General features: G+C 35.9%; 1 protein-coding gene across 1 annotated transcript; it reads left to right on the top strand.

The window, feature by feature from the left end:
• Positions 1-1,322: 1,322 nt before the first annotated feature.
• LOC135837386 (uncharacterized) lies at positions 1,323-12,451 on the top strand. The gene is made up of 3 exons (XM_065352641.1): positions 1,323-1,606; positions 7,471-9,777; positions 11,751-12,451. The coding sequence occupies exons 1-3, from the start codon at positions 1,592-1,594 to the stop codon at positions 11,967-11,969; spliced, it is 2,541 nt and encodes an 846-aa protein (XP_065208713.1). The 5' UTR covers positions 1,323-1,591; the 3' UTR covers positions 11,970-12,451.
• The last annotated feature ends 1,374 nt before the right edge of the window (positions 12,452-13,825 follow it).

The raw sequence follows: 13,825 nt of genomic DNA, 5'->3' as shown, positions 1-13,825 counted from the left end.
CAAAAAAGCAATTGTTTCGAGCAGTTTTTTGAAAAAACGTGAATAAAGAACATTTTTTCCAATTTCACGTAAAAAAAATAACAATTTTCAGAAATGTTTGAAAAAAAAATGAAACTTGAAGGCAATTGTGATCGAAAGTGGGACTGAGATTAGAAGCAATTTGCACGTAATTATAAGTATTTGAGAAGTTCTGCAGATTTCAGAATTTTTTTGAAACATGAGAGTATTTAAAATCGTAGCTTCAAGAAGTTCACTGAATCAAAATTCAAGTAAGTATATAAGACATTTTAATAAATTCAAATGTAACAAAAATCTAACGAGAATAAATTCTAATCCCACATTTTTAAAAGAATCAATATTCTTAAATGAATTTCTTTTTTCATCAACTCGATAAACTTCTCTTTCTTGAGAAATCTTTTCGTCCTCTAATCAAAATTTTTCAAAAAAAAAAAACCATTCTCAAAACATCTCAACACATCAAACTCTCTGCACAAACCCCTCACTCAATCCACCTCATCAAACCAACCAAAACTAAACCCTATCAAAAATACCCTCAAGACACGTATGTATTTCTTTCACCACACTCCAATTCTGGAAAAAATTGCAATCAACTTGGCGCCAGCAATCATCAAATTCCTCACCCCAATCGTCTGCCATTTCAGCTTTCTTTATCACCCGCATCTTTCGGCTAGCTTTGGGCCACCTTCGTGCACCAACTCGTATATAACAACAATTACCAAACTACCTCTTACTTAATGGTAGCCCTAAAAATGCATACAAACAGGCGGCAATTAATCACCATGCAACGAATACCTACCATGTAAATCTGCATTATGCAAAAAAAAACCTTTTGTAAAGGTCCACGGTCGTATTTACATATCGCTTCAGGATTTCCTGATAATCGCGATCGTTGTACATACGTGAAAAAAAAGCTCGATTAAACCTTATCGGTATTTGGTTCAGTGTTATATTCAGGTCAGTGTTCGTCTATTAGAAATATTCGTACCAATTATGAATTGGTTTGGGCCACACCCAAAGTACTGGACGTCAATGGAGTGGGGTCTGGTGCACGATAGTATGAGTAAGAAAACCAAAAACCCCTCCGAGAGGTCAGACGAGGATAGATAATGATACAAGAGGATGGTGCTAGACAAAGATACCTATATGGCTTATGGACATAAACCAGTATACTGGACAAGACGAAGTGTATGCTAAGTATTGATGTAATAGCACTTGCATATGTCAACCTGGAGAAATGATCTTCAAGGGGAGGGTTTTTTTTCCAATACGCCAAAGGCCATTAATATAAAATCAAGAAATGTCCAGGGTAATGATTTAATAATGTTGCGCAGTGTAAAAGTGTAGTGCAGTGTAGGTTTAAAATTTATTTGCGTGAGTTATTATGCCGTTGCACTTATGCTTGTGCGTGAATAAATTATCCACATGTTGTAGTGATCTCACTTATTAAACTGTGCTGCTCTTTTTATATTTTTTATTTAATAAAATTAAATATTTCCAAGAGCTGGTGATCTTTTTTTAAATATTATTTTTTTATTTGTTTTTTTGTTCGTTGGTTACCAACTTTATAGTCATGTTGCCCTATAATGTGAGTACATTATATTTTCAATTCGTATTATATTTTTAATCAAATTTTTACACATACTCGTGAACTAACAATTTTTCGAAAAATTCATCAATCGATAGGTATTGTAGATCTTATTTTACGCGAAGATGAATTTGCATTACGATGAGAAAACCAGTAGCGAGAAATTAACATTTTCTTATAATGTGTACCTATAGACATTGAAAAAAAAATCAAGTTCATTAATAAACGCATCGACTAAGGTTGATCAATGCATCCATTTATTCAATTCGTCGTCAAAGAACATGGCACAAAACACGTTTTCGTGTAATTTAATTTATTCAATTATCATCCTAACATCTTCATAAAGAGTTAATGTGGTGTGAATGGTCATTTGCCCATTGAGATGAGCTACAGGTCCATTATGATTCATCGTATGCGACGATTAAATTAGCATAATAAGTTTTTTCCTCTTCCAAGTGACTGAATTAATTCGCGTATAAAATAAACTAGGTATCTCGTAGCGCCATCATAATGTGTAAATTAACGGTTATAAAGGTGCTTTCAAAGAAATACATTGTTGTAGGACGTACAAAATCGTATGAAAGGTTTTTTTCCATTATTAGAATCTTTTCGATGAATTTTCTTCGTGAGTTTGATATTTTTTCACAGTGTTATGAAATAATTTCATTTTTTATTCATTTCGAAAATGACAGTTTCACTTTTAAAAAATGATACAGAAAAAAAGATTCCAAAAAAAAAGGTTGAAAGATATGAAAAATTAACAAGTCTTTTCAAAATCGTGCCTTTTTCTTCGAATTGTACCGAAAATGCAAAAAAAATTTCCTCGAAATTGTCATTTTCAAAATGGAACTAAATCCACTAAAATTCAATTCAACTCGCCCACCAATTTTGCAAAACAATTGTATGATTCAATTCGATCAGAAATTTTGTATTAAAAAATTCAAAAAATTGTAACATGAGATCGAGAAGAGAGTGGGGGGGGGGATCAAAAATATTCCAGAAAAGAATTAAGTCTGAAAATGATTTAAATCTCTAAAAGCACTTTCGTTTGTGAACTCACCCTTTGGAAAAAAGGAGTTCGAAGAAGAAAAATCTTCACAAGTAAGAAATACTAAAAACAGACAAAGGAATGGCCAAAAGTGATCACCGCCGATCAGAAAAAAAATCTTTTGAAGTGGAGGGTACCTAAGTACGTTATCAAAACAATGACACTTAATTTGACGAAATCTAGGGGAAAATCAAGGCCAAATGACCCCAAGAAGACTTAGAAAAAGTTTCAAATTTTTAGCTCAATTTTCAACCCCTTTAGTGAGAGCTCAAAATTTGAAGAATTTGAACATTTTACATTGTCAGTTGAGAAATTTAAATTAGTTATTTTATCCCAAAAGCCATATTTTGAGAACTCCTGAGCATAACCAAAATTTTATTAATTTGGCTTAAATATCACAAAATAGCATTCAAAAAATGGAAAAATGTCAGCTAAAAACTTCAAAGTCTCCCCTCTTTACGTCTTATTAAGGGAACGTCCAAAAACATCTTTTCCTTCGTATTGTAGGTACTCGGAGAGATAACCTGCACCTAACATTCGACTTTCCTGAAACGTGTCTATTCTGGAAATTGAAGGAGCACGTATAAGTATAAATTTTCAAAATTCGAAATTCCTGACCATAGTTTCTGATGATTTTTTGAGACGAATAAAAAAGGTAGAAAAAAGTGAATTTTTTTTACAAGTCTTTCAGAATTTTTGAACGTTGAAATTTTGTCAACTTTTGAAGATGAGTTTTACCTATGGGTAACTTCTTGAGACAAGTAAAAAATGTTATTTTGTGATACCGCAAATCTGTAAAATTTAAAGAGCTGGAGGTAATAAATTGAGGGGCTGCATGGAAAAGGGGCCTTGGTCAATTTTTTTTCACTGATTTTTACAAGTTCAAATAGACTTAAAAAATATTTTTACAAGCAAACATTTTCCAATTTTTTTTTTTTTCATGGAAGAACACTTCAATATCACTGAATATGGTGGAATTGTTGAAAAAAAATTGACTAAGGCCCCTTTTCCATGGAACCTCTCAATTGGTGAAATTTTGATTTTGAACCACATAGCAGAATTCAATTGTTCATAATGCTCTCAATTTTAGAGATTTTTGTCCTCCTTTACGACATTGAACCAAGAACCGAGGTCAAAAATTTTGGTTATAGGACTTATGTCCTTGAAGGTCATTTGGTCATAACTTTTTACTAAGATTCAATCCAAAAAATTGGAAAAAAGTATTATAATTATGAATGATTTGCCCTTTAATCTTCTTGCTTTTTTTTAAAAATTTTGGAATCGTTTTTCAAGACCAATAAAAAAGGCTCTCAATCAAACTGTTCTAGGTAATTGTCTTCAAAAATTGAAATTATTGTAAACTTAATTTATTTTATTTTGGTTTTGATCATGAATCTCGATGTAGCTTTTCAACACGAACAAAAAACTTTTGATAAAAGATGATCCATTTTCAAAATTGAACAAACTGCAGGTAAATGACTGAAAATGATGCCTCACTTGAAAATTAGGGCGAATAAAGCAGCTTCAAGTTCTTTGTCTGCCTTAAAAAGTACATATAATTGGAATCCAAATTGAAACCCTTCACTTCTTGAAAATTATTGAACCTTTGCCCTTGAATTCTGTAATATCCAAATATGGAGTAAAAGTCAAAAGTTTTTTTTTTTTTGCAATCGAGACCATTGGTCAAGGAGAAGAAACCTCTGGCTCGCTCTTGACGTCACAAAAATCACCTAAAAGTAGAAAAATTGGATTCTAGAATGAAAATGACTGAAATTAATAACTTTTTTTTCAAGGGAATTCGTAATAATGATGTGAAAAATTGTAAACATTTCATTTTGAGTGGGAAAAATCGTACTTTTAGGGACTTCTACTAAACACCTGTCTTTCGATTCATCCAAAAACTGAATCCTCGAAATTCACAGATCATTCAAATCACACGAATAACTTAAAAACAGGTCCATACATATCTAGCTAGGATATTTTAAATTCAAGATAAATGGAATCTATTCGTAACAAAGGCAAAAACAAAAGTGCACATTCTGAAAATAGAAAAGGGATACAAATTCAACCCAATTTAACAAAAAGAAATTTAAAACGTCGTTTTCAAAATTATTGCATTTTGTAAAATAATTCTTTTACCTACTCTTTCTTTTACATTTTTTTATTCGTGCAAAAAATTCATCTTATTTTTCAAAATTTTGAGTACCAAATAGTGCAAGAAGCTTTGCAGTTTCCAAATTACGTAAATAGTAACTTCCTCTCAAAATAGAATCACTACAACAATCTAATTTGATTCAACTTTTGAAAAAAAATGTTGTGCAATTTCAAAATTTACTAAAAAAAAATTATTTTGCCATCAAATGTCACAATTTTTTTAAGCGTTTAAATGAGCTTTTCGCCCCATCATGGATTATAAATCTAGTTCTAAAAATTTAGGTATCATTAAAAAGGGAGGTTGGAGAGGCTGATGAAAAAAAATATGAAAACTGGAGATAATTTTCCTTTTGAAAAACTTACTGAATAAGATGAATCGGCCAGCAATCGACAAAATTTAAACTCTCATCTAAAATACTGAAAATTTACGACTATTTATTTTTAATAAGGATTCATTCTTTGTAATTCATTAGTTTTATGATAAGAAGAGGGGCTCTCGACTTACGAGAATAATTTGAGTAATTTTTTTTGTTGACTTCAACGATTGAAAATGCTTTAGAACTCAAAGGATGCCCAAATTTTAGCCATTAGTGGGTAAGCCTTACTTTGAGTGTCACGGCTGGCAAAAAGGTTTGTCCTGGTTGAATGAAATTGAAATTTTTTCTCAATTTTTAGCTATAAAATAATCAAAAATATTTTGAACATAAAAAAAATTTAATAAAATTCATAACGAGCTACCAATAAAAGTTCAAATACCTACTGGATTAGCTTGGAAATTGACCATATCATAGAAGAAAAATACAGAATCTCATCTTTTATTTCATTTCTAGAATCACAAAACTATTGGAGTAAGAGCATATCTAATAAAATTCAAGTTGGGGATGGAAGTGCAAAATTATAAAATATCCACTGTAAAAATATTTTAAGCTTTCCAACCGCAGAATTCATTATCCTTGAACTCATTAAAGTTTTCAAAACAAGAATTTTTAAGCTAATTTTTATAAAAATGAATGAAAAATTTGATTGGGCAAATGGAATTCTGCAGTACCTAGTATTTTTTTTTTGTTTTTTTAGCCATAATTTTCATTTTTTAAAGGTTTACCCAAGTTACAATTTGAATTTTCCAAGTTAAAAAAACCTTTGCAAAGGCCTGCGAACAAATTATAAAAGTTTTGTCATTTATTTTATAAATGGAAACCGTTTGAAAATGATTATATAAAAGAGATCACAGTAAATTAGAATAAAAATTACTTAAAAATTCGAATTAAAAAAAAATATATGTAAAATTGAATATAAAATACACAAATTTATAGCCAGCTTCTTACTTGTGTAATTCTGGTGGTCAAAAAGGACAAAAAAAGCGATTCCTTCGATTTATTTAATTGCTTTCCTTAAATTTATCCAATATTTTTTCATTTTTTTCATTTTTTTTTTCAAAATTCAATGTAATTTTGCTAATATTTGATCACAGAACAACCTTTACTCACTACTTGATTCGAATTCATATTATTTTATTTTATGTTGACACTTGAAAAGTGTACGTACTCGACGTGTCACATTTTCCATCTTAGACAAAAAAGTGACTCCATATGGAAACATTTAGTGCCAAGTACTACAACAATTTTTCTGGCAGTTAAAAGCTTCCAAAAATAGTTCAATTTTACCCAAATCTATAGAAAAACTTGAACAAGCAGAATCCATTTTCGATACTAAAATAACCCCCCCCCCCCACTTGGAGCAGTCTATCCTACAGCTCAACCAGGTCAGGCGTAAAATATCATTTTGACCCTTTTTTCTTAACAAATTAACTCATGCAAAAATTAGATAAGATACAAGTCTGAGCTGAAAATAACATTTTTGATAAGAAGGTAGGTACGAGTTGAAAAACAAAGCTTTCTCAATTTTTCGTGGATTCTTTCAATGGACTAAAACCGAACCAAACATTTAAACTATAATATTAGATAGATTTGACATGAATTTCAGGCTCTTCATTTCTTGGATCCTCCAGGAAATCAAGGTCCAGAGCAAATTTTCCCTTTCACCGTCGTCTGCCTCGTTCACAAAAGGTTCATGAAAGGGGAATAATGGAATATAATCGAGAAACAAGCCTTAATTCTCTATAATTAGTAGCCGAGTATGCTCTACCTCAACTCAAACCTCCCTTCGACAACCTTGTAACTGAAAATTGCTCAGGTGGCACTTTCAATATCCAATAAATCAATTGCCAGACACCCATTCTAAACATCGGCTACCAGCGTTATTCGCTTCAAAAAGAAAAAAAAATTAAGGCTACACTAGCTCTTACGTTATTTTCAACCCACTAACTCTCGCTTTCAGTTTCGTTCTCCATTGTGCAGGTAGGTATAATTTCAATATTCAAATACACCTCTGAAATAGCCACAAGAGGTAACAAATTAGTTTTTCTTGTATGTACTCGGTTACAATGACTCGCGTAGGTCTCGATGCAATCAGCCAAATTAGCCGACGTGAATGGGAAAACGCAACAGTTTTGGGATTTTTCAGCACACCTGACCTTGACCTAGATGATAATATAATTTGTCAAACACGACACACGACTCGTACACATCTAGTGTCTTGTCGCTTCGACCCGCTATCATTAATCACTTCTTAATGGTTCATTTTTTTGTGTTGTCTGTTACAGATATTGTTATTTGTAACTTTAAACTTATTCATAGCGGTACATGGTCATCACGGAGGATACCCCGTTGAACCATCACCTACGCCCGAAGGCTGCATCCATCCTATTTACGTTCCAGTTCCATCGCCGGACTACTACAAATACGCCGACAAATCCGAAGAATACGCTCATAATGCCGCTTACAAAGTAGCCAGTCCGAGCCCTGTTCCCTACTCGGGTGCTCCTTTGGTCAACGTTTATGTAGCTTCGTCTACTCCGAAAGCTTACGCGTCCGCTGAACACGAAGCTTACTCGGCTGAATTAGCCGATGTTAAATACGGTGGCCAAAAGTTGGCTTACGCAGCTCCAGCTTACAGCGCACCAGTCAAACAATCTTATATCTTGTCTTCGACCGCTAAACCCGCCTATGCTTACTCGACTTCGGAGAAATATGCCGAAGAATACAGTTCTAAGCAATACAAACAACACTACGCTAGCTCTAGCTCATCTGGTTACTCTTCAGCTTCCGGATACTCCGATGAAGAGAAATCCTATGGTTACTCCAAGACTCCAATCCAATACCAATTCTCGTCTCCGGCTCTCGGATACCATTACAATAAACCAACTGCAGCTCCAATAACTTCGTACGCTTTGAGCGGAGCTAGCACTTATGACAAGACTGCTTATGGCGACCATGCTGCTTATGAAAAAGAAAACGCTTACAAAACCACCGGATACGATTACGGTAAAGCCGGATATGCTAAACAATCCGCGTACAAAGTCAACAGCTACGATCATGGCAATGCTGCTGCTGCTTACGGATCTTACGACGCTGCTTACAAAACCCCAGCTTACGATTACGGTAAATTGATCGCCTCCTACGGTAGCCAAGATGCTTACAAAACTGGTTACACTGCCGGATCCCAATACTCTGCCGAAGATGCTTACAACACACACGGTTACAAGGCTGGTTCCTCTTACAGCGAACACGGAGCTTACGGTAAACAATCTTACGAACAACCCAAGACTTACTACTCGTCGACCCCAGCACCTTACTATTCGACTTCTGCTCCTCATTACTCTACTCCTGCGGTCCATTACTCGACTCCAGCTCCTGCTATCCACTACTCGACTCCAGCTCCTCATTACTCCACTCCAGCTGTCCACTACTCGACTCCGGCTCCTTATTACTCGAGCCCAGCTCCTTACTACTCGACTCCAGCTCCATACCACGCTGAAGCCAAACCAGCTCAATACTCTTCCTCTTACTCTTCGTCTTCTGCCTACGATAAAGCTTCAGCTTACGCCAAAGAATCCTACCAACACTCCGACTACAGCAGTGGTTCTCACGCTGCCTCATACGCCAAACCATATGCTCCAGTAGCACCATCCTACGTCAAACCTCTTTCCCAAGCTTACCCAAGCTCTTACGGTTACGCTGGCGAATCCCAATACGGACAAAAATCGGCTAGTCAATACAACAGCGCTTACTCCGGCAAAGAACACAGCAGCGGATACTCGAGCAGCTCCATCAACCTCGGTGGTCACTCGAAATACGCCGAATCTCCTAAATACTACTCGGCTGCTGGTAAATACCCAACTCCAGCTGCTTACCCCACCTACGCTCCGGCTCCAGCTGCTTACCCAACTTATGCCCCAGCTCCAGCTTACCCAACCTATGCTCCGGCTTCAGGTGCTTACCAATCGTACACTCCAGCTTCATACTCGGCTCATGGTTCTGAATACTCTGCCCATGGTGCTTCAGGATACGCTGCCGGACATTCGTCCCTCGCTTCGGGATACACCGCTGGACACTCTTCCCTCGCCTCAGGATACTCTGCTGGACACTCTTCCCTCGCCTCAGGTTATGCTGCAGGACAATCCGCCCATGCTGCCGGTTACGCTGCTGGCGCTTTGAGCTCCAAATACGATGCTTCCAAAGCTCAATACTCTACCGGATACAAAGTACATGAAAGTCGTCCATACGCCGCTCAAGATGCTTACGTAGCTGGTCCCCATGCTGCTGCTTACCCATCTCCATCGCCAGCTTACTACAAACCTACTGCCCCAGCTAAATCTTACCCACAAACTGGATACAGTCCAGCTATCTATACCTCGCCCGCTGCCTCGCCAGCTTATTTCGCCTCTTACCCATCTGCCGCTGCTGCCCCAGTCCACCAATACGCTTCGGCCGCTGTACCAGTATACCCAACTGCCGGAGTAGCTCAATACTCGTCTCAATACCCATCGTCGGGATACAAATCGTCTGAGAAATCCCATCACCAATACAACTCCGAGAAGTCAGTCCACAGCAATTATCAAGAATACTATGTAAGTATGCCACAATAATCATATTTAAAGTTCTGGGTTTGGAAGATTCCTGGGGGTTTGAGTGTTGGAATTTTTGAATTTGGGGCTTATGAATCTTGGTTGAATTTCAGCTTCCTGGGCCAATTTGAGAAGGCACCAGAGATGATAAAAAATCAGAAATCATTTTTAAAAAAGGCACAAAAATAAACTTATTGCAGCTGTAAATGGATGGGTGTGGGAGGGGGGGGGGTTGAAAAGTCAAAACCCTACAAATGGAACATCTAGGTCACCCTTTAATTGTAGATACCTACATGCCAAATTTCAACTTCCATAGATCAATTAGAGAAGGCTCCAGCAAAGACACAAAATCAAAACCCGTATTAAAGGATGGGCTATAGGTACTGAATTTAAACGTAACCTTAAACTTAACCCTAGAAGTTAAACAAAGGCAACTTTTATGTTGACATACATTAAATTCAGTATAAACCAGTCTTATTCTTAAGTTAAGGGAATAAGTTTACAGTCAAGTTCAGTATATAGCCCCTCCTTAAAAAAATTGCCCAAAAATTCCCTTTTTGCAGCTGTAAAGGGGTAGGTTGGGGTTAAATAGTCCAAACGCTCAAAAAACACATTTAGGTCACCCTCAATATGAACATGCCGAATTTCAGCCTCCTAAGCCGAATCAGGGTGGACCCATAGAAAATTGTTCCAAAATCCACTTTTTGCAGCTGTAAATTGGCGGGGAGGGGTCAAAAAGTCAAAACCTCCAAAAGACACATCAAGTCATCCTTCAAATGCACAAGCCAAATTTCAGCCTCCTAAGTCAATTATATGGAGGATTCACTGATTCAGCAATGATACAAAATCAAAACCCATACAAAAATGAGTGAAAATCCATTCTTTTGCAGCTGCTAAGGAATGGAGAGGGGTTGAAAAGTCAAAACCTCCAAAAAGCACATTTAGGTCACCCTCAATATATGCCAGATTTCAGCCTATCAGGCCAATTCAAGGTAGCTCCAGCAAGGACACAAAATCAAAACCCATAAAAAAATGAGCGAAAATCCACTCTTTTGCAGCTGCAAAGGAATGGGGAGGGTTTGAAAAGTCAAAATCTCCAAAAGGCACATTTAGGTCACCCCCAATATGAACATTCCAGATTTCAGCCTCCTATGCCAATTTAAGGTGGCTCCAGCAATGACACAATATCAAAACCTGTGAAAAAATTGCCCCAAAATGCAATTTTTGCAGCTGTAAAATGGCGGCGAGGAATCAAAAAGTGAAAATCTCCAAAAAAAAAAAAAACACACATCTAGGTCACCCTCCAAATGCACATGCCAAATTTCAGCCTCCTAGGTCAATTTTACGATGATACACTGATACAGTAATGACACAAAAATCAAAATCAAAACTTGTAAAGAGAAGGAGTGAGAACCACTCTTTTCCAGCTGCAAAGGGGTGAAGAGGGGTTGAAAAGTCGAAAATCCCAAAAAGCACATCCAAGGCGTCCACCAGAAGTACATGCCAAATGTCAGCCTCCAAGGTCAATTGGGGGGGGGGGGGTGGGGGCAGAAAAACAAAAAAAGTTTTCTCCCCTCCAAATCGCTCTAGGAGATTCATTTTTGGATAATGCTATATAACTTTGGATTTTCTATCGACTGGTTCTCAGTTCAACTTTTTTAACCTCTTTCACTCCTCTCCACCCCTTCCAAAAATTTGGACATCTACCAATTTTGAGTCTATGTCATCCCAACTCAAAACTCTACAATCAAACGGATCTTGTGAATAGTTCCACCCACAATCTCAGTTCTGGAGCTTTGTATGTAGAAGGCTGAAATTCCAAGTTGTGGGTTCCGGGTTTAGGGCTCAGACCTTTCAGAAAATTAATCAGGACATTCCTGGTTCACAGCCCCTGTTCCCAAGTCCATTCCTACCCCTGCCTTTTTCTGAAAAACACCAGCGTTATAATTTCGTTTTTGTTTTTGTCAATTTTACAGGATGAACACCCACGTTACGCTTATGCCTACAGCGTAGACGATGACTACACCGGAGACCACCACAGACAACAAGAAGAACGCGATGGTGATGTCGTTAAAGGTCAATACAGTCTAGTTGAACCCGATGGCTCAGTCAGAGTAGTCGAATACGTCGCTGACTGGGATACTGGATTCCACGCCACCGTCACCAAAGACGGAAAAGTCTTACATAAAAATTAAATTCTCTTCGCCCTTCATTCTCTTGAAAAACCTCCTTCCCCATTAACCTCAGTCAAACTATTTCATTTTTCATTACCAACATATGACGATTGTATTTTCGTCTAGACTGATGTTTGTTATATATTTTTTTTTTTGAAAACCCCAAAATGAAATTTCAGGTCAAAGTAAGACCATGACCAACTAACATGACACTCAAAAACACTGCCATACTTGTGTAAAAAAAAAAATCGTGCTCATAGGTTCCAAAAGTTACCTGGTTATTAGTTCCATAACTGTATACTAAAATAGTTACCTGTGAAGTTACGTGTAATGTGCTGCCCTTTTTATTATTTTTTATTTATTTGTATTTATTTATACATTTTTTTCTAGTTACAAGAATTATGTAACTGCATTTCATTTAAGTTGTAATGTTTTTTTTTCTCTCTCTCTCTCTTTTAATCAGTACGAAAAAGTCAATACATCGAGTAATTTTTATTTATTTATATCTTGTTTTTATTTTTTCTCGTGAAACCTTGTAACTCTACCCATTCACCTCACATCATCAGAAAATTTTATTCGAGTAAGATTGGTGTTTAGATTCAAAAATGGAAGGGTGTAAATCAAAAGAGTGGTTAAAAATATCACATTCTTCTTGCAAATGGGTCAAATTGTCTCAAAAGGAAGTTGTGGTTTCTCATACCAATTCAACACTACCCGAAGGAGAAGAAAGGAGTCTCAAAGGACAACAATTTTGGTAAAAAAATCAAAAATTCGAAAAAAATTGAAATGTCATACCGACAATTATAAAAACTAAGGGAGAAGCATCTGAAAAATTTAATCGATTTTGGAACTCGAAGCCTCAAAATTGCAAAGAATGAACATATCGTATTACATTTTTGCTATTTTTCACATTTTTTTTTCGAAATTAGGGAGATGGGGGCATCGAAAAGTCACAGCTAAGAAAATTTTCATATTTTGTTTTCGAAATTTAGGATATTATGAGAGCATTGAGGGCCACAGCTAGAAAAGAAAAAACAGCCATTCAGATTTAGTAAGTAGGTACCTTCATTAAACTGATGAAAATCAACATGTCACACCACATTTTTGTGATTTTCTATTTTTTTTTTCAAATTTGTAGGGGCGGGAGGGGGATACTTATGTAGGTACTCATTTCGAGCAAAATATTGTAGACTTTGGCACTTCTTCAAGATGTTCATTTCAGATCCCATTTGTCTATATTGTTGACTTCAACTCAAAATTAAAAGTATAAAATGGTTTTGGATGATTTTTGGACACACCACTTGAAAAAAGAGGGGGGGTCCCTAAACATTCCTTTGGATACATCACCCCTAATGGAAAACACAACGGATAGCCATTTTTTCCGAATGATCACTTTCTCGAATGCACAAAAAAGAGCATAAGTTCAGTTTTTAACCAAAATTCCAGGTAAGATCAGTTTTGTTTTTGATCAAACTTTCTAAGAAATCTAACTTTTTTATGGTCAAAATTTCCAAAGTCTTGCTTTTTTTATCGCAAAAAATTTGCTTTTTTCGTCAAAATTTTTAAAAAAATCAATGTTACTTTTTTTTGAAAAATTTGTAAAAAACTAATTTTTTATAAAAATTGCCCAAAAAAGCTTGTTTTTTCAAAATTGTTCGAAAGTTGAGTTTTTTTTCGTCTCACAGTTCAAATCAGAGGGGGATTTCTTGAGGAATACCTCCTTTACTTAGATCGTCAGATGACCAACTGACCACCGACTCATAAAATTCCATCAACATAAAATCGTTGATCGAAATAGCAAAGAACGATATGATCAGCTATGTTCTTCAAAAAAAGAGCGAGAATTTGCAAATTTTAAAAACAACAGATCCACTTGT

This window comes from Planococcus citri, chromosome 2 (genome assembly GCF_950023065.1).
Source record: "Planococcus citri chromosome 2, ihPlaCitr1.1, whole genome shotgun sequence".
Taxonomy (NCBI): Eukaryota; Metazoa; Arthropoda; class Insecta; order Hemiptera; family Pseudococcidae; genus Planococcus; species Planococcus citri.
The sequence above is the reverse complement of the archived record's forward strand: the minus strand, read 5'-3'. Positions and strand labels throughout refer to the sequence as shown.